The 25,555-nt window shown below is 47.7% G+C and overlaps 1 protein-coding gene across 7 annotated transcripts in view; it reads right to left on the reverse strand.

Annotated features, from left to right (window-relative positions):
• PLA2G6 (phospholipase A2 group VI) overlaps window positions 1-25,555 on the reverse strand; it is a 49,143-nt gene that overhangs the window by 2,691 nt on the left and 20,897 nt on the right. For 4 of the 7 annotated variants that reach the window (XM_037006973.2, XM_037006972.2, XM_037006970.2 and 1 more), the window contains 12 exons: window positions 23,913-24,128; window positions 22,911-23,094; window positions 21,313-21,500; window positions 19,063-19,159; window positions 17,786-17,968; window positions 13,592-13,700; window positions 12,455-12,604; window positions 10,508-10,586; window positions 10,108-10,271; window positions 8,329-8,479; window positions 763-899; window positions 220-374 (listed from right to left, as the gene is read on the reverse strand). In XM_037006973.2, coding sequence (XP_036862868.2) covers window positions 220-374; window positions 763-899; window positions 8,329-8,479; window positions 10,108-10,271; window positions 10,508-10,586; window positions 12,455-12,604; window positions 13,592-13,700; window positions 17,786-17,968; window positions 19,063-19,159; window positions 21,313-21,500; window positions 22,911-23,094; window positions 23,913-24,128 — 1,813 coding nt within the window. Of the gene's footprint in view, window positions 1-219; window positions 375-762; window positions 900-8,328; window positions 8,480-10,107; window positions 10,272-10,507; window positions 10,587-12,454; window positions 12,605-13,591; window positions 13,701-17,785; window positions 17,969-19,062; window positions 19,160-21,312; window positions 21,501-22,910; window positions 23,095-23,912; window positions 24,157-25,555 lie in introns of all 7 variants that reach the window. The other 3 variants (XR_005058181.2, XM_037006975.2, XM_037006974.2) reach the window with 3 other exon arrangements.

Here is a 25,555-nt window from a genome sequence, read left to right on the forward strand (position 1 = left end):
GAATCCCTCCTAGCACAGGGCTTTGGGCAGATACCACCAATCAACCAGGTTCAAGTGTGGGAAAAAATGCTGTTGAGGGCACAAATGAAAGAATACAGAATAAAAGATTATAAAGAATAAATTTGCTCCTCTGGAGCCAATCATTAGCATGGTTTGCTGAAACAGGGGTGGCTCCGGTGGACAGTCATGCTGGCCCCTCTGACCTGAGGTGGCTCTCACCTTGCGAATCATGTCCTGGTTGTATTCATGGATCTCGGTCATGGCATCCAGTGTGGGGTTGTTGGCCAGCAGCCCGCCATCCAGGAAGCGCCCATTAGGCCGGAAGTAGGTGGGGGCGGCCCCACTGCTCCGGGCTGCCCGCCACACCAGCTGCTCTGCGGGGGTAGGGGGAGGGTGGCCAGTGGCACAAGGAACTGGTGTAAGAGCTGCATGCTTCAGATTTTGCACGTGTGTGTATGTGGGTCTGTGGGAAGGGGAAGAGGCTGGGAACTCCTCAGAGGCAGGGCTGGCAAGGCCATGCTTTCTCATCCTGCCGTCCTGGTGGAAGGCGGTGGGGAGCTGAGGACCACCAGGGGCCTCCTCCAGCCTCTTCAAGCCCTGATAGCCGCCCTGCTCTGCCGGCCATCAGCTGCTAAAGACTTGGGGCAGCGGATGGGACGGTGGTTGGCAGGGGGTCCCCGACAGCAAGAGTATGACTCCCACCCACCACCCTGCAAGCTTTCCGCCAACTGCTTCCCACAGATACAGCAGAAATGGTTTAACCTGAGGGCTGCGTTGGAGGCTTTAGGTTAATGTTCTGGCTGAAACGAGGCTCCTGTACAGACTCCGGAGCCTCATAGTTCCGGAAGAGGTGGAGTTCCGCAGGCTGCCGGTCAGACAGTGTCCCTGTCAGCATCACCCTAGGGAGAAATAAGGGGCACGACAGCGGAAGTCACTGACCCACCCACCCTTGGCAGTCCACCTTCAGCAATCTTTGCCCAAATTGCTGACCCCCAGATCCTGCTTCTGGGGATTCATCCTAAGACACTCGTGTGTGTGGGCGATGAGCGTGCACAAGGCTGTAAACAGCAGGATCCGCTGTTAAACCAATGACTGAAATGTCCTTCAGCAGGATGGCCCAACGCATCAGGGTTCCCCTTCCCAGCGGGCTCCGTGTCACCACAGAATGACTAAGGATATACTTTATGTACTGATAGGCCATGAGCACCAAGATTTATGGGTGAGTGGAAAAAGTATGTTCAGGGCAGTGGGTGTAGTACACCAACATTTATTTAAAAACAAAACCCTAAAACCTATGTAGCTGTTTGTTTGGTCAGAGGGCAACTCCAGAAGGACTCATGAGCAGAACCTGGGAACAGTGAGCTGCCTCTGGGGCAGGGGCTGGTGGCTACAGCTCATGGACAGGAGTGGGAGGGGACCTTTCACTGTGTCACCCTTGATACCTCTTCAATGATTTGCCATGTGAGTCTCCTCACTTGGAAGACTCTCACTTCTCTTGAGAGGCACAGACATCCTTAAATACTGCAAGGAGTATATAGACTGGTACAGCCTCCTTGGAAACTAGTATGTATTAAGATCTTTACAAATGTCCTGGCTCTTTGATCTGGGAATTCCATTTTGGGAAACTTAACCTAAAGAAATCATCTTAGTTACAATAAAAGCTTCTTGTATAAAGCTATTCATGATGGTGTAATTTAATAGAGTAAAAAATGAACTGATTTAAATGGCAACAAAATAAGGGGTAATGGGATGTTTTACAGCAGTTCCAAATTATGCTGGCAGAAATGTGTTTGATATTTACATTGTAAAGAAAAATATAAAGGAAAGGGAACCAATAACTCCATACAGGAAAAATAGATTAGTTTTCCATTTCTGAGAATACTGTGGGAAAGTTATCTGAACAACCCTCCCACTAAACAAAAAAATAAATATTGGAAAAATATTTTTAAAAATCTTCTTAAAAGCATAAGAGACCTGGCAAGATAGAAAGGAAATACCAGGGTAAACTCTGAGGATAAGCAAGAATCCAGAGGTCAATGGAGCACAGACCCAGCTTCGACCTGAAGGCAGATACCAAACTCAGTAAATCTGAACATCAGCGTTAGTAGCTTCGTGGGGCCAGTGGGACAAAAGTCCAAGTCCAGGGCCCACCAAAGGTGAGGGGTCTAATGGAAAACCCCCACATTTAGTTGGGAACATAAAAGTCTACACTCTTGGATAAGGGTGAATGAGAAATAAACCTGCCCCTTTCATACTCCTAGAGGCAGTGAGGTAAGTGGCCTTAGCATTGGACAAAGGAGGGAGAAAAAAAAATCCCTGAAAATGTATAATCACAAACTAACCCTTCTGCAGATCTGTAGTTTAAATTCACATCATGTGGGGGATGTACCAAATCCTTCATGCCAAGAGTCTAGTTACAGTGGCCCTAGATGGTAGTGTACCTAGTTGCCCAGAAGAGATAACACAAAACACTCTGGAGGAAGATGCTTTTATTCTAGACCTCAAAGAGTCTGCATGTATTATTTTTCAATACTAAGGAACACTGCACAGTTAAAATTAAAAGTGGTGGAGGAACACAATGAAATAAAACCCTATGAATGAGAACCAGCAGAAACCAACATAAACAGCAAAACATACCTATATAGACTGCAGATATTTGACTCCTTAAACAAAGATTATAAGCAGCTTAGTTTACAATGTTTAAAGACATCAAAGACAAGCTTGATAATACCTTCAAGGAGAAGGAAAGTATAAATAGTGATTTAGAGGATTTGAAGAACCAGACTACTTCTAGAAATTTAAAAAAAAAGAATAAAAAAATCCCGTGGGTGGGTTAAATGGAAAATTAGATAACATAGAGAATTAGTGAATTGATAAATAGGTAAGAAGAAATTACCCAGGATGAAACACAGAAAGATAAAATGATAGAATATATAGAAGTTAAAAGACATGGAGGATAGAAAAGGTCTGACATATGCTTAATTGGAGTTCCAGAAGGGGGGGAAAGAGAAAATAGGAAGAGGCAAGGACTGAAGAGATGGCTTAGGTTTCCAGAACTGAAGAAAAGCAACAGTCCAAAGATTTATGAAGACTAACAAATCCCATGCAGGGATTAAAAGGAATTCGTATCTAGATATTTCATAGTACAACTGTATAAAGCACCAAAAACAAATTTTTGGTGGAAATTTGGTGGAAAAATCCAGAGGAAAAAAAACAGACCAATTACTTTCAAAGGAGTAGCAGTTAGATCAAAATTGACCTTGCAAGTGTAACAATGGAAGCTAAAAGATTATCGAATGATATCTTACATTTTCTTCTACAAGAAAATCACCAGTATAGAATTATATACCCAGCAAGAACAAGAATGAAATAAAACTATTTTCAAACAATTCTCCTGGTGGAGACCTCACCACCAGCAGTCCCTCCCAAAAGGAAAGTCAAAAGAATGTACTCTAGGCAGAAGGAAAGTGGTCATAGATGAAAGTTTGAGATGCAAAAAAGAAGCATATACGTATGCATACACACATACATACTCGATGGTGTGCTGGAACCGGCTCATTCTGGCTTGTAAGAACCTACTGTTAAATCTCATGAATTGGTTGTTAAAACTGCTGGTATCTTAAGATTGCCTACGGTGGAAGTATTTATGCCATGGGAATTGGCAAAGACTACAAATCAAGGTTTGATCCCCCAGATATATGATTTACCAGCACACCACTGGATAAATCTAAATGAAAACCAACTTCAAAAAATAATAGTATCTTGTGAGGCTTAAAAAAAAGATAGATTAAAAATACAGGAAAACAATTATAGATAAGGTGGGGAACAATAATAGATAAGGAAGAGAATTTTCTATCTCCTCTCCTTCTAAAACTCCAATTAAACATATGTTAGACCTTTTCTATCCTCCATGTCTTTTAACTTCTCCTATATATTTTATATCTCTGTGCTGTACCCTGGGTAATTTCTTCTTATGTATTTTATAATTTACTAATTCCCTCTTTAGTATTATCTAATTTTCCATTTAACCCACCTAGTAATTAAAATATTTAAAAATACTTGATTATCTGTGGGAAGTGTAATGTTATAAATTAACTTTAGACTTTTTAAAGTATGCACTGAAAAAAAGAAATGAGTGCATAAATTTCAAACTTATCAGGGATATGGAATATAACAATTACATCAAAAATTCCATGGATGAGTTAAATGGAAAATTAGATAATTATAAAGCTGGGTATATAATTCTATATTGTAGATTTTCTTGTAGAAGAAAATGCAAGATATCATTCTATCATCTTTTAGCTTCCACTGTTACATTTGTAAAGTCAATTTTGCTCTAACTGTTACTCCTTTGAAAGTAATTGGTCTTTTTTTTCCCTCCAGATTTTAAAAAATTTGTTTTTGGTGCTTTATACAGTTGTACTATGAAACTACTCAGTTTTAATTACCAAAAGAAGGCAAGAAAGAGAAAAAGAAATGCAGAATAAAATAGGATGGCATATGCCATTCCAAATATATCACTAATTATGTAAATATAAATGGACCAGCCATATAAACTACAAGATTAACTATATGAAGTTTCTGATAGTCAAGCCAATCAGCTAAATCATTCTTAACTAATTAATTTAAATAAATATGTTGCTATGCATTAAAAACCTATAAATGCACTAAATGTTACAGGTACGAATAAAAAGCAACAGATTAGACAAAGAAAAAATCCAACTATAGGCTATTTGCAAGAGAAATCTCTAAAACACAAGTATTCAAGAAGGCTGAATTAAAGGATGAATTCAGATATACCATGCAAAAATGACCAAAGAAAGCTGTTGTAACTATATTAACACCAGACAAAATAGGCATGGAAGTCAAAAGCAATCCTAGACATAAAGAGGGATGCTTCATAAAAACAAAAGATTCCAATCATCAAAAAAATACATGAAAATTTAAATTTATATGCACTGAAGAGCATAGAGTCAAAATATTAAAACCAAACTTGACCAAACTAAAGATAAAAGAGTCAAATTCTCACAGGAGGAGATTTCAACATAGCTCTCTTAATAACTGATAGAAATGGACAAAAACTAGTAAGGATATAGAAGATTTGGAAATTTTAAACAACATTCCTTGCCAATTATGACTTAATGGACATGTATAGAACTTGGAGCCTAACAAACGAAGAATCCAAATTCTGTTAAATTATACATGGGACATTTACAAACACAGAATGTAAAAGCCCACGAAACAAGTCTCAACACATTTTAAAGGACCAAAATCATACAGAGCAAGCCTTCTGGCCAAAAAAACAATTAATATAAAAAATGTAACTAGAAAATCTCCTAAGTTTAGAAATTGAGAAATATATTTTTTAATAACCTATAGTTCAAAAAATTATAATGAAAATCAGAAAATATTCTGAATATTTTTAAATATAATTAACACAGTACTTAGATTTACACACACATACATAGCATACTTAATAAAACAGAATAAAAGCTAAAAATCAACAAGCAAAACATTTACTTCAAGAAGTTAAAAAAAAGAACAGCCAAATAAACCCAAAGAAAGTACAAGAAGGAATAAAAGTAAGAGCAGAAATTAATGAAACAGAAAACAAACACATAATAGAGAGCCAATAAGTGGCTGAAAGTTGGTTTTCTGGAAAAGTGATCCAATTAAAACACCTGTGGCAGGACTGGTGAAGAAAAGAGGAAATCTACATAATTAGGAAGAAAAAGGGGGTCATCACCACAGATGCTACAGGCATTAAAAAGATACTAAGAGAATATTTTGAACAACACTATGCCAATAAATTTGAAGATTTCATGAAATTGGCATATTCCTAGGAAAAAACAAACTTAACCAAAACTAACACAAGAAGACATTTAGAAACCCTAAATAGTCGTATACAACCATTGAAGCAATTAATTCCATTATAAAAAATCTTCCCCCAAAGCAAACTCCAGGCATAGATAACTTCACTGGCAAATTCTACCAAATATTCAAGGAAGAAATAAAGTGACTATTACACTAATTCTTTCAGAAAACAGAAAAAGATGAAACATTCCTTCAATACCAAAACCCAGCAGTGCCAAAATGGGAAAAAAACAGGTCAGTCTCCCTAATGAACACGGATGCAAAATCCTAAACAAAATATTAGCAAACTGAGTCTATCAGAATTTGTACATTCATGTTCATAGCATCACTAACTCACACAGCCAAAAGATGGAGATGACCCAAATGTCCATCAACAGATGAAAAAATGTGGTCTACTTGCACAATGGAATAGTATGCAGCCTTCAAAAGGAAACGAGTTCTGAAACAGGCTACAACATGGATAAACCTTGAGGGCATTATACTCAGTGAATTACTAGTCAGAAAAAGACAATATGGTATGATTCCACTTACACGAGGTACTTAAAAAGTAGTTAAACTCATAGGTATAGAAAGTAGAATGGTAGTTGCCAGGAGCTGGGGTAAAGGGAAATGAAGAATTTGTTTAATGGATACAAAATTTCAGTTTAGCAAGATAAAAAAGGTTGGGAGATCAGTTGCACAACAACATGAATATACTTAACACCACTAAACTGTTGGTTAAGATATGGTTAAAAAAGCAGTAAATTTTATGTGTATTTTATCACAATAAAAATTTTTTAATGAATAAAGGATATTTCTAAATACTGGCTACAGTCAAAAAATGAAATGTTTAATGTTTAAAATGTATAACTTACAGTAGCACAAAACATATGAAGCACTTAAACAGATATGTAAGATCTCTATAGATAAAACCCTAAAACTGTATTGAGAAAGTACACAAATGGAATGTTTTACTATGTCCTCTAATTGCAAGACTTGGTGTTTTTAGAAGTCAGTTCCCTGCCAAATCTTACAGATTCAATGTAATCTCAATCAAAATCCCAACAGAATTTGGTTTTCTGTAGAATTTGACATCTGATTCTAAATTTATATGGAAGCACAAATAACAGCAAGTCACCCTAGCACAGCACTTCTGTGTACCAGGTGCTTTTTACAAAGCTTTATAAATATTACCTTTTTTACTCCTGAAAACCCCAGGAGACAGATGGTATATTACTCCCATTTTTGAGAAGAGTTGCACACTCTTAACCACCTCTCTATAAGGCCTCCAAGAATAGCAAGGATACCCTTCAAGGAGAAGGCCAAGGAGGAAGGCCTTATTAGTGCTGAACAGTTAGGACTCCATGGTCTGGGCACGTAGATGGCACAGACATCTAGACCATGAACAGGACACAGCCGGGAACGGAGCCGAGCAAGGACCCCTGACCCACTGCCAAGGGAGCAAGGCTTGTGATGCAGAGGGAAGGACAGACTTCTTCACAGATGAGGCTGTGGAAACTGGTTCTTTGCACAGAAAACATAAAATTGGATCTCACCTGACACAAAAATCAATAGTTTGATAAAAGACCAGAACACGTAAGGCAGTTCCAGAGAGCCTTAGCCCTGTCACTGGAAAATAGCTTTCTGCCTCAGGATAAGGAAGGGTTCTTGAAATGATATAAAAAGCACAAACCATATAAAAGAAAACATTTATAAATTTTACCATGTTAAGAACATCTGTTCATCAACAAAGCGCCATAAAGAGACTGAAAAGACAATGGAGTGGAAGAAAAGATTTCAGATCCATTTATCTGTCAAAGGACTGGTTCTCAAAATATAAAAAAAAGATCATTAAGAAGGCCTATAATCCCCAAATCACACAATCCAACTTTGCCAAAACAGGCAGAACACTTGAACAGGAACTTTACAAAAGAAATCCAAACACCTTTGAGCACATGAGGAGAGTTCGACCTCCCCAGTAACCATGAAAATGAGAATTCAAATCACATGGAAACACTATCTTAAACTTTCCAGATTTGTAAAGACAAAAATGTTTGATAATAACCAAACGTTAGAGAGAATGCAGGGTGACAGGAACTCTCAAACACGGCTAATGGGAGTGAAAATAGAAACTGCAGCTTTGGAGAACACTGGGGCAGAATGCACACCTGCTCCGAGGCTCAGCACCTCTCCTCCTAGGGGCATATGGCCCAGGGCAACCTGTACACATACGGGTCAGAAAACAGGTCCCAGAGTGTTCACTGCAGGACCCTTGAAAGAGCTCCAAAGTGGGGCCAACTAAAGTGTCCATTGAAGGTACTGGAGAAATGAACTACGGACACCATCACGCGATGGGATCGCCCCCAGCAGTGAGAGAGAATGAAGTAGTTTCACCCAACGTGCCGACAGACACAGCACTGACGGAAGGACTAGCGCAGGGGCCGAAGCCACAGTGCTCTGGCGGAGGCGGCGTACTTGGGTTTCTTGACGTCTGTCATCTTGGTGTGCTCCCCAAACTCCCGCTTCAGGAACTCCTCCAGGGGCCCCGACTCGTAGGGCCGCGAGCCCTGGAACACCTCATCCTTCATGCGGAAGTACACGCCACGCATGTAGGCCATGGACTTGCCTAGGAGAAAGGGGGTGGGGGTCGGGAGAGACATGGGGGCCAGGCCGGGACAGAGGGCCTGAGCACACGCCGGCCGCAAGACAGGCCGGCCGAGGCAGGAGGCGGCAGGAGAGGGGCGCGTTTACCCCGGCACTAGCCACGCTGGGGCTCCTGGGCCCTCCTTCCCAAGTTCCCACACAGGCAGAAATCCCCTTCAGCAGCCCGGGATGCTGTCCTGAATTTTGTATTCATGATTTTGTATTATTTTTCTTAAATAAGAGCCCTGAAGGTATAAAAGCTTGTAAATCTAGATCTACCCTGGCCCTGCCTGTGAGCCTCCCAGAACAGACAGGGTCAAAGGGGCAGGCCGCCCCGCACGGGGCGGAGAAACCACCAGCACGCCTCCCTGGGGCCACAGGTGCCAGGCAGGGCTGGGGAGAGGAGGGCTTCCCCTGCCTCAGGTGAGTCCAACACAAATCCCTTCCACAGCCCCGGGGGTATGAAGACCCCACATGAGGGCCAAACGTCCCCTGAAGAAGTAAGATACCCTTTCTGGAGGAGAGGCTGGACCTGGGCCCTAGACCTCAGGCCCCGCTGGACTGAGGCAGACGCAGGGGAAGGCAGGAACTGAAGGGCGTGGGGCCCGATGCATCCCACAACTTGCCAATTGATCCTCCTCCTCTTCCCAGAGCCCTAGGGGACACTGCCTTCAGCCACCTCCTGGGTGGGCTGTGTCCCATGTCCCCACACACCCGGGGCTGCCAGGCCATGGCCCCCTCCTTGAGGCAGGGTGTGCACTTGATTCAGCCCCATGTCCCTAGTGCCCAGCACAGGCCTGGCCCACAGGCCTTGGTGCCCTGGGAAGTGGAGGGTGTCTTCAGATCTGCAGGGCATTTTGGACAGCATGGAATGCAACCCGCACCGGGGCAGGAATCACGGTCAGGGATGCCGAGGCAGAGGACAGTTCTCATCTGGGTGGTCTCTGGCTCTGGGTGGGCCCTACCGGGCAGTGTCACACAGCCCGGACAGCTCCGTAAGGGAGACATCACTTGAGTTGAGACGATGAGTCTGCCCAATAAGCTAAGTGCCCTTCACCATTGCAAAGCTGCAGTGAAAGCAGATTGCATCGGAGACTAGGCTGGGGTCTGGGAGGCTGTCCTAGCCCAGCAACCCCAAGGATGGGCTATGTGACTTTGGGTCACCTCTCTCTCTTAAGGACCTTAACTTCCCTGTGGGTAAAATGAAGTGTGCCCACCAGGGCTCTGGCATTCTGTGCTTGGTGGCCCCTCATTCCTGAGACCGCCCTCCTTCCGGCATAGGGGTGGTTTTCCTTATCCCCAGCAGGTTCTGAGGCCCTGTGCTGCCTGCCCTGAAGGGGTGTGGGGAGGAGTGGTTGAGGCGACTGCTCCCACACTGAAAGGAAGCACAGGCTATTCTGCCCTCCGAGGCTGGATGGGGCATCAAGGCCAAGACCACCCACCCTGCCTTTCTTCCAGCCCCAGGCCCTAACCCCTCAGCTGTTCCACAAAGGGCTGACCGGCCCTCCCTTCCCATGACCCTCTTTGCAAAGATCTGAAAACACACAGCCCAATTTGGGGGCAGGTCTCCAGCCCATCCCCTGTCCACGCTACCCAGGGCACTGCCCTCACTGTGCAGAATGGCCAGGGCCAGGATGCCCCCGGTGCTGGTGCCTGCCACCCAGTCAAAGAGGTCCTTGGTGGCGACACCCGACGCCTTCTCGATGGCGATGAGGAGCTGGATGATGACGAGGCCTTTCACTCCCCCTCCGTCCAGGCAGAGCAGGTGGTCGTGGCTGTGGTCGGGATGGCAGTGGGAGAGAAGAGGGTCCCATCACAGCCAGTCACTTTGCATCCTGCACTCGAACCCTAGTCTCTGAGCATCTGCTCTCTAAGGACTCAGTCTCTGCTGTGAACCACAGAGGACTCGGGCTACCTTACAGGGCCAAAGTGAGGACTAGACAAAAGCCCTGACCTGGGGGCACCCAACAGAGGCCCCGCACAAGTAGCCCCCCTTCCGACCTCCACTTACGTCCGCTTCTCGTCCCTCAAGGAGCTCAGGGTGAATGCCGGCTTCCGAGCCTGGGAGATATGCACGAGGTCCTGCAGCTCTGTGAGGCACAGGGCAGGGTGGGTGGGGCCAGGCAGGTGCCAGGCATCCGCCACCCCATCGGTCCTGAGCAAATCTGGAGCTGTGCCCTCACCCCACTGCCCCTAGCAGAAGCACCTGCCTCCTGCCCCCAGAAGGACTCTCTGACCCAGGGCACAACTGAGCCAGAGGTTACAGGCCCACGATAGAGAAACAGGCTAGAATGCAGAGGGGAGCCCACTGCTCAGGAAGGGTCCCCCACCTTGTCCGGCCAGCTCCCAGATTCTCCGTGTCTGAAACACAAGCATCCCTGATGTGTCCAGGGCCCTGCAGTTCACAAAGCATTTCTCCATGCACTGGGGCCGGTGCTGCTGACAACCACCATTACCCAAATCACTACTCCCAATTTAAGGATGAAGCTTAAAGCGGTTACATGACTTGTTCACCTAAAGTCATTTAGCCAAAAGCATTGAGCCGGGATGCTCCTCAGGGGTCTAAGTGCACGAATGCAGGGGCATGTCCCAACCGCTCTTTAGATGCCCTTCATCCTGATTCCAGGCCTGGAAACTTCCTTGGTGGCCTCCCAGATCAGCTGCACCCATCCATTCCCTCCATATTTTACTCTATGCCCAAGGCCCACCCTTTGCCCAAGGCCCACCCTTTGCCCACTCAGTGGGTTAGCAGCCCTCCCGACAAGCAGCCCGGCCCCAGGTCCCAGCCCGGCAGTGCCACATGATCTTGATTCCGGGGGACCACCCCACCACTGTGCATGGGGTCTGTAAGCAGTAAAGCAGGAGGCAGGCTGCAAGGTTGTGTGTCTCCCCATTACTAGGGCAAATGGCCGGACAGCGGGCAAGATAAGCAGGAGACTGGCCAGGAGAGGCAGTGGACAGACTAGGGAGAGGGTGGTAGGGAAGGGTGTGTGTGCCCGGCGTGCCGCTGAGGAAAGGAGCAGAGAGAACTAGAGCTACGGCTAACTCGGGCAGGCAGGCTCTGCGGCTCGTCTAGGTGCCAGGCATTACCCATCAGACGCTGGGCCCCAGGCCCACCATCCAGCCTGGCTTGGGTGACAGACTGCCTGTAAAATTGAGAAATAAAGATGGCGAGGGGGGAGCAGGTCTTGGATGGGAGAGGGAGGAAGAGGGGCCTGAAGGGCTGATGGGGCTGCGGGCTCTGCCTCTCCTGTGCCCCAGGCCGGCTGAGCTATTCTGGTTAGAGGCGCTGCTGTCTGCCTCCCCAACAGTAAAAAAAACCCAGAAACATAAAAACAGCAAGCTTGCCAAGGATGGGCTCCTGATGTCCTGTTTAGGGGACCTCACTCCCATACAAGCAAAGGCCCCGGCTGGCCAGCCCAGAGAAGTGCAGAGGAGGGTCCCTGTCCCCCCAGGGACGGTGGCTGTGGGCACTAGGATGCAGGGGGCAGATGCTAGTTGCCTGGCCAAGTTCACAAGCCCGGAGGTCACTGCAGGTTCCGGCAGGGGAGCACACAGGCCCCAGGCCTGACGAACTCAGCAGCGGGGCAGAGACATTCCTCTTTGGAACCGGAGCGCCAGGGGCTCTGGGCCGCCAGCAGCACTCCTCACTGCCCACTCGGGCTCCCAAGGCACAAGGAGAGAGCAGGAAAGCGCCCACTTCATAGGTACCACAGGGGGGCCCAGACCCGAGGGCACACTCTCAGGGCCAGAGGACCTTGTGCCATTGGCCTGGGCCCCACGGGCCTCTGGCTCTATGAGTTACTGGCTGTCCTCCAAGGCAAACAAATGCTGGCCCATCCTGCCTCGTGCCCTTCACGGACTTCTACCCTGGGGCCCATTTCCTCCCATCAGGACTACTCTGATCCAAGAGCCTGGGAAGCACGCGGAGGAGGGAGCATGGGAGGGGGAGGCCTACCTAGGTTGTTTAAGCAGATCGGTGGGGGCTGAGATCTTCCCGGGGACAAGTAGGAATGCCGTGCTGCTGCGGGGCCCTGATCCGAGGGGGCCCCTTGGTGGTTGGCCCCCACGGCTCTCAGCAGTGTTAAGAGCGCCTTCCTGGTGACAACTTGCCGGGGTTTGGGGAGGGGGAGATCACACAGGATCAGAAATGATGTCAACATGCAGGGAGTGGCCCCTCCTTCCCACACACAGTCCCCTCTCCCATTTGCCAGGCCATCTGGCTGTGTGGGGAAACTGGGGTGCCCCGGGGGTGTACGAACTCAAGTCTGTTACGCCTAGGTCAGCTTCCTGGGGCCAGGGAAGTCAGTGGGGTTTCCACAGAACAGGAAGGGGGTGCTTAGTGCTGCCTGGCTGCGTATTTTGGGAACTCCCTCTTTCCCTGCTACTCCAGTCAAGACAGCGGATGCCCACCTCCATGTTCAGCAATTCTCAAAACTGCTGGATGGAGAATCTCTTTCAGACCTCAAAAGGGACTAACATGCCAGCCAGTGGGCACTTATTTATCCCCATTTAATGGATGGGATAACGGAAAAGGATGCCACAAGAAGCAGTGCCCAATGAGGCACACACCCACTGGAACCCCGCAGCTGCCTGGAGCCCTCCAGAGAGTGCCCCAGGTTTCTGTTGAGGAGCCCCTGCCTTCTCCAGCCCCAAAGCCTAGGCTCACAAAGCAAGCATTCAGCGCATGCAGCATGCCAGAGTGTGCAATGTGTGCACATGGACTTGAGCAACGCTGTGCATGCACCGACCACGGTGTGCTTGCAAATGGCTCCATCAGGGAGTCCTCCAGGTAAGGAAGAGGGCTGCCACTGCCTCTCCTGCCACCTTCCCAGGGAGTCCCAGCACCCTGAGTGGGCATGGGGGCCCCACATCAGAGGACACTGCCTTGGGAAGCCCTTGGTGGGCTCCATTACTGGTCAGGGGCCCTGTTCTTGAGAGAAGGCGGCTTCCCCGCTCAGCCTCCCAGGTGCTCCTAGAAACCGCGCAGGGGGCATGGGGCTGGGCGTGGCGTTTGAAAGCTGGGGCTTCTCTCCTCCCAGTCGCAGTCCCCTCACCCCGGTCCGACTCTGGTCCCAGAGTGCAGAGCACTTACGTTTGCTGATCTTGGAGGCTATGAATGCAGGAGTCTCTCCAAAGTCATTTGGGGTGTCCACCTCTGCCCCAAACACAATGAGGGCCTTGATCATCTCCACATTGTCTTTCTGTTGGGATGAAGTGAAGGGAATGTATGCAACAGCTCAGGGAAGTGAAGAGGAAAAGGACCCCGGCCCTTTTCCCCTGCCCATCACCTCGGTGCGCCTCAAGCACCTCGATCACCAGACTGGAAGTGACTCGTCCCAACCCCCATTTCCCAGCCTGATTTCCCTGCTGAGAGAATGAAGAGTGTGTCCACAATGCAGTTTTCCCAGCAGTCACTAATGTATCATGAGGATTTATATGGGCACAAGTAAATATGAGAGCTTTAATCATGAGTGAGGTATTTCTTTTCTGCTTACCTTTTATTTGTGGCACTTATTGTAGTGATATAATAATTCCTTCAAAATACATTTAAGTTTAAAAGCAAGCCAACTTAAAGAAACTGTTAGCATGAGTTACCAAAGGGAAAGGGACTGGGGAGGACGGGTGGGAAGGGAGGGATAAGGGCAGGGAAAAAAGAAAGGGGGCCTTACGATTAGCATGTATAGTGTGTGGGGGGCACAGGGAGGGCTGTGCAACACAGAGAAGACAAGTAGTGACTTTACAGCATCTTACTATGTTGATGGACAGTGACTGTGAACGGGTATGTGGGGACGACTTGGTGAAGGGGGGAGCCTAGTAAACATAATGTCCTTCATGTAATTGTAGATTAATGATACCAAAATAAAATTTAAAAAAAAAAGAATGACAAGGTAAAGGAGAGAGGCACTTGGGGAAGAGAAAGGAGAAGCAAAAGGGAACAAATATATATTGAGTGATTAATACAGGCTTCATATAAGTTAATGCAAAAGACGCTAGAGATGGGGAGGGAGAAAAGGAGACAAAGATTTAAAAGGGATCTGTTAGAGATAAAAAATGGAGAGAAGAAAGAAAGAGCTAAAAATATATAATTTTATGCTTGCTATTAATTTATATCTTCTAATTGGGATTCCAGACTAGATTTATGCACTCTAATATTATTCATATGATTTGTATGTACACATTAGTCAATCATTAATGGAAATCAGACTTTGACAACTTCTAACTGCAACTGAAATTTCCTTGAACCTCTGTTTAAAATTCAAAAAATACCAAAGAAGGCTAAAAACTTTCTGTAACAAGTCTAGACCTGTATTATGTTGGAGTTTAATATATTACATTCATTTCCACTGTAATGGGAAATTATTAAAAAGGAAATTGTCAGTGAAAAAAAAAAAAGAAAGAAACGGTTAGCATGTAATTGTAAAAGCAGCTCACAAATATGCCAAGACCCGTGAAGAAGGCATGCCGGTGCCGGAGGTAGGGAAACAATGACCTACAGCCGCAGTTCTCCGAGTTACATCCGGGGGCCCTGTGAATGCATGAGGCCCTTTAGAGGGTTCACGAGGTTGAAACAGCTTTCATAAAAATATCGAGATGTGCTTGTCCTTAGCACTGATGGTGTAAAAACAATGGTGGATAAAACAGCTGGTGCCTTAAGTTGGCACGGTTTTCTTCTCTGCCACACACTCACAGTAAAAAAGCAATCAATTAATTCACCGGTTTCACTTAAATGCCCCTGGTAAAGCATCAAGAATTGTTAATTCTCTTACATTTCAACACATGTATCCAGGGTCATAACACAGTACACATGAGACGTTTCTGAGGTGCACCCATGTGTGCTGGTTGTCTGGAGGAAAAGCACATACACCACTGTCTGAGTGGCAAGCAGAACTAGCCATTTTTTTTTCATGAAATGCCATTTTTACTTGGGCTCATGACTGACAGGCAAACTATGACTATTCAGCCTTGGGTATTTAGGAGACATTTTCTCAAGAATGAATGCAGTGGGCCTGTCACTTCAAGAAAAACAGCTAACTGGCAGTATTTTGTGCCCAGGATAAAATTCAAGCTTTTATCAGTGAAATAAGCCAGGCGGAGAATGACAAGTATCAAATGATGTCACTCATCTGTGGAGCATAAGAACAAAGAGAAAACTGAAGGAACAAAACAGCAGCAGACTCACAGAACCCAAGAATGGACTAACAGTTGCCAAAGGGAAAGGGACTGGGGAGCATGGGTGGGAAGGGAGGGATAAGGGGGAAAAAGGGGCATTACGATTAGCACACATAATGTAGTGGGGGTGCACAGGGAAGGCAGTACAACACAGAGAAGACAAGTAGTGATTCTATAGTATCTTACTATGCTGATGGACAGTGACTGTAATGGGGTTTGTAGGGGGGGACTTGATAATGGGGGGAGTCTAGTAACCATAATATTGCTCATGTAACTAGATTAATGATGCCAAAATTTAAAAAATTCAAGCTTTTAAATAAAACTGGATTCCAGAAAACTTGCATATACCATGATAGACTTGACAGCTTCCCCATTATTCTGCTAAGCTCAGTGGCGGTATTTACAAATGTGGGGGTTTATACTGTATAATGAAATGGGCCAACATTTGGAAGCTATACATGTTCAGTGAGCCAATATTTTCCAAGGATGACACAAAATCAAGCATGGGTAAAGATCCATGCAAAGTGCAAGAGATGCCAATGGGTTTTAATGCAACAGTGCAAAAAGTTCACAGAGATGGTCTCAGAGTGCCTACTACAACCAGCTTATCAGAAACTTCTCCTTGTCCATGGTCAAGTTTTTGTTCGGTATAAAAAAATATTCATAATCACCTGAAAAGCTATAACTACGTATCTTTTCCAACCACACATCTATGTAAGGCCAGATTTTCTTCATGCTTTTCAATATATATTCAAGAATATATTACAACAGAGAAGAAATGTAGCAGATGACAGGCAAAGCAGTACATCCTTTCTGAAACCAGGTATTAAAAATATTCACAGAAATACAAAACAATGCCAGCTCTTCTAGATTACTTGTTGTTTTGGAAAATAAAGTTATTTTTCATAAACATGCTACTTGTGTTAGCATGTAATTGCTTAAATTACTGTTATTTTTAAATGAATTAATAAATATCATGAAAATGTTTTTTTTATTTCTAGTATGGTAAGTGTAAATAGATAAAATCTATGTACACAAAAAGCCTTTGGGGCCATCAATAATTTTTAAGGGCATAAAGGGGCCAAACAGAACAAAATGTTTGAGAACTGCTGAACTAGATGATTCTTAAGGGCCCATTCAGTGCTAAAAATATCCACGGTTTTATTTATAGTTTCTACCTCTTGGGCAATAGTGTCTCCTCTCCTCTACAGCCAAGACCTTTGCTATAAAACAGGATGTCTTTGAATTTGTCTTAATCTACTTCTTAAATCTACTTCCTTAGAGTACCAGAGGCTTCTCCCATTCTATCACTTTGCAATTTGTTAAACAAACTTATGAATATGTGATGAACATGTGGTGTTGCTACAACACACACACACACATACATTTGTAACACAAGAATCTAACCCTGCTTAATATGTTCAGCCTGTAGTTGTCTAACCAGACTGTGGGAGATTGAAGAGCAGCAGCCAGGCTCTATAATAAACTAACAATGTGACCAACACTTACCAGCAAGACATGGGCCACCAAGATGTGCAAGCAGGCCTGCTTGCCAGGAGCTTACAGTCTCCCAAGGAGAGCAAAACAATATGCAGATGAATGTTTTACCCTAATAATGCAGGAAAGGAGAGCTGGCGTCTGAGGGATGGCATGTGTCATTGACATTCTTCATGCAATAGCCACATGTCTACCATTTATTTCTCTCAATTCTGCCAACTGGGTACCAACACCTCCACTTTCCCAAGAGGAAATCAAAGCTCACAGAGGTGATGTGAGTTGCTCAAGGCCATAGTCAGTAGCCAGAGCTGTACTTGGCCCCCTCAAATCATGTAAGTGTCAAGTTGAGGGCATGGGAGTGAGAGGTGCCAGAGCACCGAGGACAGAGACATTATTCTGGGCTGAGAGGGGTCATGGCGGTTTCCTAAAGGAGGAGGCAGGGGCTGAGCTGAGTCTTCGAAGGTAAAAAGGTTCTGGGCAGCCAGTGAAAGGAAGAGGGCATTGGGGGAGGGGAGCGGGGACAGGCGTGCTCCAGGCCTCCCGGTCCCCTGGTGTCCCCACCACATGGGCAGCAAGCATAGGACCTGGGGCTCGGGAGGACAGTGGGCCGCAGGCTTACCGACATGGCCAGGTGCAGCGGGGTGTTGCCATGCTCTCCCCGGGCATCAGCATTGGCCCCATAGGTCAGCAACGCCACAACGCAGTCAAAGCGGTTGCGCATCACGGCCACATGCAGGGCTGTGTTTCCCATGGAGCTGGTGCTGTTCACGTCGCAGCCCTGTTTCAGCAGCATGCGGGCCATCTGTGGGGGGCAGGATCCAGGCCTGAGTCAGCTGGGCACTCAGAGCACCTGGCGACTGCCACTTCCCCCCTGAGAGGCCTTCAGGCAGGGGACCTCCGGAAGGCCCTGGCAACGAAAAGAACCCAGGCAGCAGGCCCCTGTTCTGGGGGTGGCTCCCACACCATCAGCACCCTAGAAACTACGGGACAAGAGCCAAAGATGTGCAGACTGTCTTAAGGGGCATCAGGGTCCTTTCCTGTAGCTAACAGACCCCAACTCTCCCTGCCAACTCCCATAACTGCCCCACACCTTGCGACCCTCCCTGGGGCCCTGCCAATGTATGACTGCTCCCCAGGCCTTCGAAACATGTACCCCTGCTCACCCAGCAGCTCCTGGGAGCCTAGATGTGGCTCAAAGCCCTGAGCCCAAAGCTCAGCCCCACTTCATCCCAGTTGTCTGCGTTTGGCGGGGTCCCTGCCCTCTCTGCACCTCGGTTTCCTGTTCTGTGAAGACGGGACTGTAAGCCCCTACTTCACAGAGTGTGGTGACAGTGAATGACAAACATACATCAAAGGGCCTGACTAGCTCCTGGCATGAGGAAGATGCCCTGCAGAGGCTGGCACTCTCCTCCTGGCCCATCACAGGGGGCATCTTCAGGGGCATCTGGTGCATGGCCAAGCTGTGCTTCTTGGAGACAAGGGAACTGAGGCCCCCATCCTCCCAGGGGGATGGAACTTGGTTTAGGGAAGGCCTCAGGAGATGCCCAGCCAGGCTCTGTGGATGCAGTAAAGCCATCATTGTCACCACACCCCCTGCTGTTTGTGGAGCACTCGAAAAATTACAAGGAATTTTCTCACACACTAAATTGCTGACTTCATGACACCTCCAAAGGCAGGCCACAGGACTCCCAATTCACACATGAAGGAACCACAGAGGGGACATGGGCACTGGGCCAGTGAGCAGCAGAGCAACACCACTGCCTGTGGGCCCCCTACAAGCTCCACCCCCAAGTGCCATCCTGAGCCCTCCCAGGAGCCCCCTTCCTGTGGGCAGCTGAGGAACAAAGGGCTCTGGGACCCCCACCCACCCACCCCTCACCCTCGGACTCTGCTTACCTCTGCGTTCTTGGCCCAGTGGAGGGGGCTGGCTCCGTAGCGGGGGTCTTTGCTGTGGACCTGGTTTCTGTCCATGCTGATGATCATTTCAGCACACCTGGGCAGAGAGGAGCCAGGGGGCAGTGAGGAAGGTCGGGTGGTCGGGGGTGACCTGGGGCTGGAAGGGGCCATGACTCAGGGCTTCATCTACTGGTGAGGGAGAGTTTCTGTCAACAAAATTGCAATGAAGCCAACCAGCATGTACACCAAGGAATATCAAAGGTATCCTGAGCCCTTCACAGCACATCTCAAGCCCCTTCCTCCAGGAAGCCTTCCCTGACAACTTCAGTCAGAAACGGTCACTCTCACTAATGCTGGCTTTAGAGTCTGACAGGCTTGAGGTCAAGCCCCAGCTTCCTCACTGGCCTCTAGAAAGTGGCTGAGGCTGTCTGCAGACAGGGCAGGGATTAAAGGAGACAAGACATTTCAGCACCTGGCTCTGTGCCTGGCAAGCAGCTGCCCTCCACTGTTAGTGTTTCATGCACTGACCTGCCCCCTGTAGGAAGCAGTCGGTGGGGTGGTTAAGAGGGTGGCTGCTTTCCACTCCTAGGTATATAACCATAGGAACAGAAAGCTGGGCATGAGCAAGTGTTTGTACACCATGCTCACAGCAGCATTGTTCATGATAGCCAAAAGGTGGAAGCAACACCGGGTCCATCAACAGATGAATGTGGGCCATGTACACAATGGAGTATTATTCTGCCTTAAAAAGGGAGGACATTCTGATACATGCTACAACTCTAATGGACCTTGAACACATTACACTGAGCGATACCAGCATCCAGGCCCAGATCTGGCTCTCTATGAAGGTCGGCCAAGTTGGTGCAAGCCACAGAGGGACCCCCAGATAGGAGCTGGGATGGACCCAGTCTCAGTAACCCTGACACGTGTGATCCTTGGAATATGGCTGTGCTGCCAAGTGGTGGCAGAGGGAGGGTCCTTGCTGGGGCCCTGTGAGGCTGTGTGCACACGTATGGATGACCTGCATTGTCTTATGGGCAATGATCCTCCCGTGATCTGAGTTGGCCCCACATGGGAGGCCTGGGTGTGGCAGAGAGGGAACATGGCTGAGGGTGTGTGAAGAGGGAGCAATACCAGCTTCCTGGACAGAAAAGCACAGGATGGCTGGAGCCAGTGGAGAGCAGGCCGCCATGCCAGCCCTTGGGTATAAAAGAGTATTGCTTGTCACTTGTATCCATTTGGGTCACAACCTGCAACCCGGTAATGACACTACAGGGGGCGAGGGTATGGGTATTGTCGCCAGCCATTTGGTCAAGTCTTCCGGAAAGTTCTAGTTCATCTTGGCTGTGCTAGGGAGGATCAAGGACAAGAGGGTTGGCCCAAGCTTGGACTAGATATTTGGGGGACATGGTAATGTCGGGGCGACCAGCAGGTGGGTGAAGACCCCAGAGGAAAGAAAAACCTAAGGGAGGGTGAGTGCCACCCAACCTGGGTGCAACCCCCTCTGTGCTCTTTTCCTGTTTGCCTGTCTAGCGAACAGCCATGGAAGGTACTGGAAGTCCCCTGTACCGGGGCTGCTCTCTCACACATCTTTGGGAGGCCAGTACCTACCACAGCCCAGGACTAAGGGACCCGCTGATTCATTCATTCCTGCATTCATTGTCCCTGCTGGGCAGTATTTCGAGACAGTTATCTCTTTTATCCCCGCCCCCATGTAGAAAACTGTCCTCAGATCAGGGCTTCCCAGTCTGGGGAGAAGAACTGAGAGAGGGGTCTAGAGCCCCCGGACACGGGCCAGCACCGGTGTCCCGGCAGTGCCACCAGCTGGCAGGACGGCCACATGTAGGCAGATGGGGCCCTGAGCCACCTTGCCAAGCATTCCTGGGCTTAGAGCTGGGCACAGGGGCCACAGAGCATTGCAACCTAGAAGGTGCTCAGATCAGCCTGGTGGGCTTGGGTGGGAGAGGTCCGGGTCAGGTAGGCCCCTCGGAAGAGTAAGTGTTTTTCTCCAGTTTGGAAGAGGGAGCTTCATAGTAAGACATTAAGGCACATTAGATAAAAACCTTTCAAGTTCTCTTCTTTGCACACCTGGGTCTGTGAGCCAAAATTCACACCCATTACACACTCATCAAGCCCCTTCTTTGTGCCAGGCAGGCCTTAGGCCAATATCTGATGCACATCCCATAAGCCTGTGGGAGCCACTGCTCCCCGTGACATGTGGAGGGCTGGGGCTGGGGGGTGAGCACTTACGCCTTTTGGGAGAACTTCATGGCCGTGTGGATGGGGTAGCCAGTGAGCCCCATGACGTTGCACCGAGCACTGCACAGCAGCAGAACGCGGACCATCTCCTGCTTCCCCATCTGGCAGGCCAGGTGCAGTGGGGTCTGCCCTCGGTTGTTCACCTGGTTCAGGCCAGACGACGCATTCTTCCCTAGGAGCTGACAGTGTGACATCGGGTTGGGCGGGAGGCTGCCACGGAGAAGCCCGCTGCACGTCCCTCCCGACACCCACGTGGCAGTCTCCTTTGGGGATTCCAAGGGAAGGGAACTGAGATCATTGCCAGGAACACAGAAAGGAGGCTTTGGAGGAAAAAAAAGATAACTATGCTGGTGTCGGCTGGGGGTTGGTCTGGCATGACCATGGCCATGTATGAAAAATTTCTCAATTGAGAAACTTAAAAGGAGGTTGTACCCAGAATGGGCACTGGGAGCCTGGGTGGGAGTGGGTCTGCTCTTCATTGTATCCCAATCTGTCCTGCTTGGATTTTTTGCCATGTGCAGGTATTGTTGTTTTTTCAATTAAAAAAATATACCAGCATTACAAAGAGAGCCGAGAGGCTTTAACTTCTTCACTTGTAGCTGAATCCATAGGTTAATTACCCTGTATACCCGTGTGACCCCAGTGGGCCTGTTGGCAGGCTGGAGACACAGCAGAGATGCCCGAAGCAAGTTCACTCAGCCATGTGGCCCTCCCTGGGCACATTTTTTACCTTCACCAAACCTCAGTGAGGAGAAAGAGAGGAGGATAATGATCCCTTTCACAGAGGGTATTTTGAGAATGAACTAGAACACATATGACATGAGACCAGCACACGATAAAGGACAGCTTTGATAGGAGTGTGTATGCCCGCTGCATTGGGGCAGGCCCTACCCGGCACTGTGCTGGGCACTTAGTGGCTTCCCTGTCAGGGTGGAATTCAACAGCAGGTGAAGAATTCCCTTCTGAGAGTACAAACCATATGATATGAACCCATGTTTTCTGGAATAATGTAGGTCCATTCTGATGCTAATGCAGAGAGTAGGACCTAACCTTCAGAAGAATCTTCTGTCTCCAAGCAATAAAATATTGTCCCACATTCTGTCCTTTCATTCCAATATATAAAGCAGTCTTTTAATTACATCACTTGATCTACTTGTCCACAATTTTTATGCTTATTTTTCTGCCCAGATAATCAAAAATTTAACAGAGGAGGTGCCTCTGGCATAAATGTCTACAGGAGCCAGATGAACTTTTGTATGTTTTGAGTTCCTGTAGAAAGTTAAGGTCAGGTCCCACTGGACCATAAGCCCATCCAGGCAGGGCTGAAACACACTCATCCAGCCCAGGGCTCCAGCTTGCAGAAGGTGCTCAGGAAAATGAAGCTGGTTGGTTGGACTGGGCCTTAAGTTTAGTTTACTGGGTTGGAGGACTTTCCCAAGGTTGTCAGAGCACAGCGGCCAAGGACGTATCTCCTTGACAAGCGTGAGGAGGGGGAGCAGGGCGTAGGGGGTGCACCCTCTAGGAGGAGCTCAGGCCTCAAGGACCAAGGGGGACAGTGAGGTGTTGCCAGCACTGGTCGTCCTGCTTACCTGCAGCACCTGGGAATTGTCACCCTGGACAGCGTAATGAAAGGCGGTTTCTCCGTTGTTGTCAGTGACATCCATATGGGCGTGGCAGTACTGCACCAGCTCCAGCAGGATCTCCCAGTCACCCTTGCGGCAGGCCAGGTGCAGGGGCGTACAGCCCTCCTCAGTCTCCCTGCTGTTGGCGCAGCTGCGGAGAGGGTCGGGAGGTGAGCGGGCATGGTGCAAAGTGGGAGGGCTGCAAGCTACTCCAGGGCAGGAGAGCGAAGGCAGTTAGGAGCTAGAGGGCATTTGTGCCGTGCTCCAGCTGGCTGGTTCAAACCGAGGGCTGATTCAGTCTATTGGTTCTAATGTGAGTTGCATCTGTTTTCAGTTCAGTTTGCACACCTGTATGAGATGTGCCCTTGGGCCTCACCAGCCTGAAGTGGGAAATGGGGAAGTGTTAGAAAGGGCTGCAGAAAGAACCTCACTAAACTCGGCCAAGTCACTGAACCTCTCTGGGCTTCAACATCCTTACCTACGTGAAAATAAAAATAATACCTGCCATGCCCGCCCAGGAAGTGGACAGAATTACTGGGAGATGCAGTAGCATGGTGTCCAAAACAGTCCTGGAGACTGTAAATGTTAGTGGAGGGGTTTGCTTTGAGCCTGGGAGCTGAACTGAGCTGTGGCCACCGTGGGGCAGAGGGTGAGCTGGGGTTCTGTGGCATGGCCTCACAGGGGCACCCGCTGATGCAAGGGCTGGCTGAGTGGACATACAAAAGCACGTGTTCCAGCTTCCTGAGGGCAACCAGGATCTGAAGCCTCTCCAGAGGAGTGACCTTGCTCAGGTCACATAACTGCTTGCTGGCATGGTGACTCTTCATGGGGGTGTTGGGAGGACTCAAGTCCACTGTGCATATAAAACAGCTACCGGTCCTGGCATGGCCCTGCCACACCCACACACAGGCACACACACTGTCCCAAGGGTCCTGTCCTCCTGCCTCACGTGGCAGGGTCCTCACCCACCTGATAATGCGGCTGTGATGGAAGCACTCTCGGATCCCCAACTCCACGGCCAAGTGGGCCACTGACCAGCTAGGGTGCTTGCGGATGAGGTCGGTCAGCTGCTGCAGGACCTCGGTGTTCAAGACGTGGGTGGAGCTCTCGTAGAAGGGTGGCAACTGGGAAGAATACTGCTGGAAGCTCACGAGGGCTCTGGCCTCCACCTCTAGCTGGAAGAGTCTGTGCAGCCAGGACAGAGGAGGAAGGCCTGGAAATGAACCAGGCAGGACCCTTGGCCCATACCCTGGCTGGCATCAAAAGCCTTGGGTCCCAGTTGGGACTTTTTTATATGAAAATATTTTCTTTTCTTTTTTAAATATTACATAAGTGCTTTTAGATTTTGTTTTACCAAACCTTTGCCCTATCCACTTTCTAATTTGACTATCACATCTGAGAGTCCCCATCTCAAGCCCCCAGCCCCTCACACACAGTAGGAAGTAAATAAGTGCTGGTTAACCTAAATGTCCAGCAATAGGATATTATATAAATTATGGTATATCTATGTCATGGAATATTACACACCCATTAATATGAGCTATTAAAAGAACATGGAAATGCTACTTTGTAGTGTTAAATAAAAAAGCAGAATAAAAGTTTTGTGTGATATAATAAGACCTAGACTGAGATTTTTTTTAAAAGCTGATAGAAAATATGTCAAAATGTGTACAGTAGGATACAATTTAAATGTTCTTTATCCATTTCTACAATTTCTAAATTTCCCAGTTTTTATAATCAACAAAAAAGACTTTTGTTCATTTTTCAAGAATCTGAGGTCTATTACATTGCTGTGTGACTTTAGAAAAACTCCTTCCCTCTCTGAGCCCTCTTTAGAAAATGAGACTAATTGTACCTGTCCCACCTACCTCACAGAAGTGTTGTGAGGGTCAGATGAGATGGCCAAGTAGTAGCACTTTAAAAGCTGTTAATAATTATGTGTCAATGATGGTCACTTTAAGTTCTGACCAGGGCTTTCAACATACCAAAAGGGTTTGTCCTACACTCCTGTACAAGCCCAGTGGCCAGCCAAGGTCTAGCAGAGGCAGTGTCCAGAGAGTACTGACTCAAAGGCCACCCTTTCCTAGACAGTGCAGCTGCTTAGCAAATATCTCCTGGGTGCCTGTTCGGGTCTGACTGCCCTGATGGAGGGATGAGTCAAGGAACGAAACAGACAGCATGCCTTGCCCTTCTGGAACCTACGTTCTTATGGTGGAGATCAACCAGCTGAGGAGGGCACAAATCAAAATAAGGAGGTACATTAAATAGACTACTAGGTAATAAGTGCCATGGGAAAAACAAATGAAGTAGAAAAGGAGGGTATGGAAGAGCCATTCCTCATTCCCTTTGGCTGGCTTTTGTTTCATCTCACCAACCTCTTAAAGTAAATACTGCTGCTCTGTCAAATATAAGGACAACTGAAATTGGTCACTGGATTAAGAATCCTTGGGCCATGAGCGACCTTGACAGGAGTACTTGTGGTGGAGTGGTGGGAACCAAAGCCTGACTGGCATGGGTTTAAGAAAGAATGGGATGTGAGAAATTGGAGATAGCAAATATTGACAATATTTTTGAGGAGGTTTGCTGTAGAAGGAAGCAAATAAGGGGAGCTC

The sequence above is a fragment of the Manis javanica genome, chromosome 10 (assembly GCF_040802235.1).
Source record: "Manis javanica isolate MJ-LG chromosome 10, MJ_LKY, whole genome shotgun sequence".
NCBI classification, from domain to species: Eukaryota; Metazoa; Chordata; class Mammalia; order Pholidota; family Manidae; genus Manis; species Manis javanica.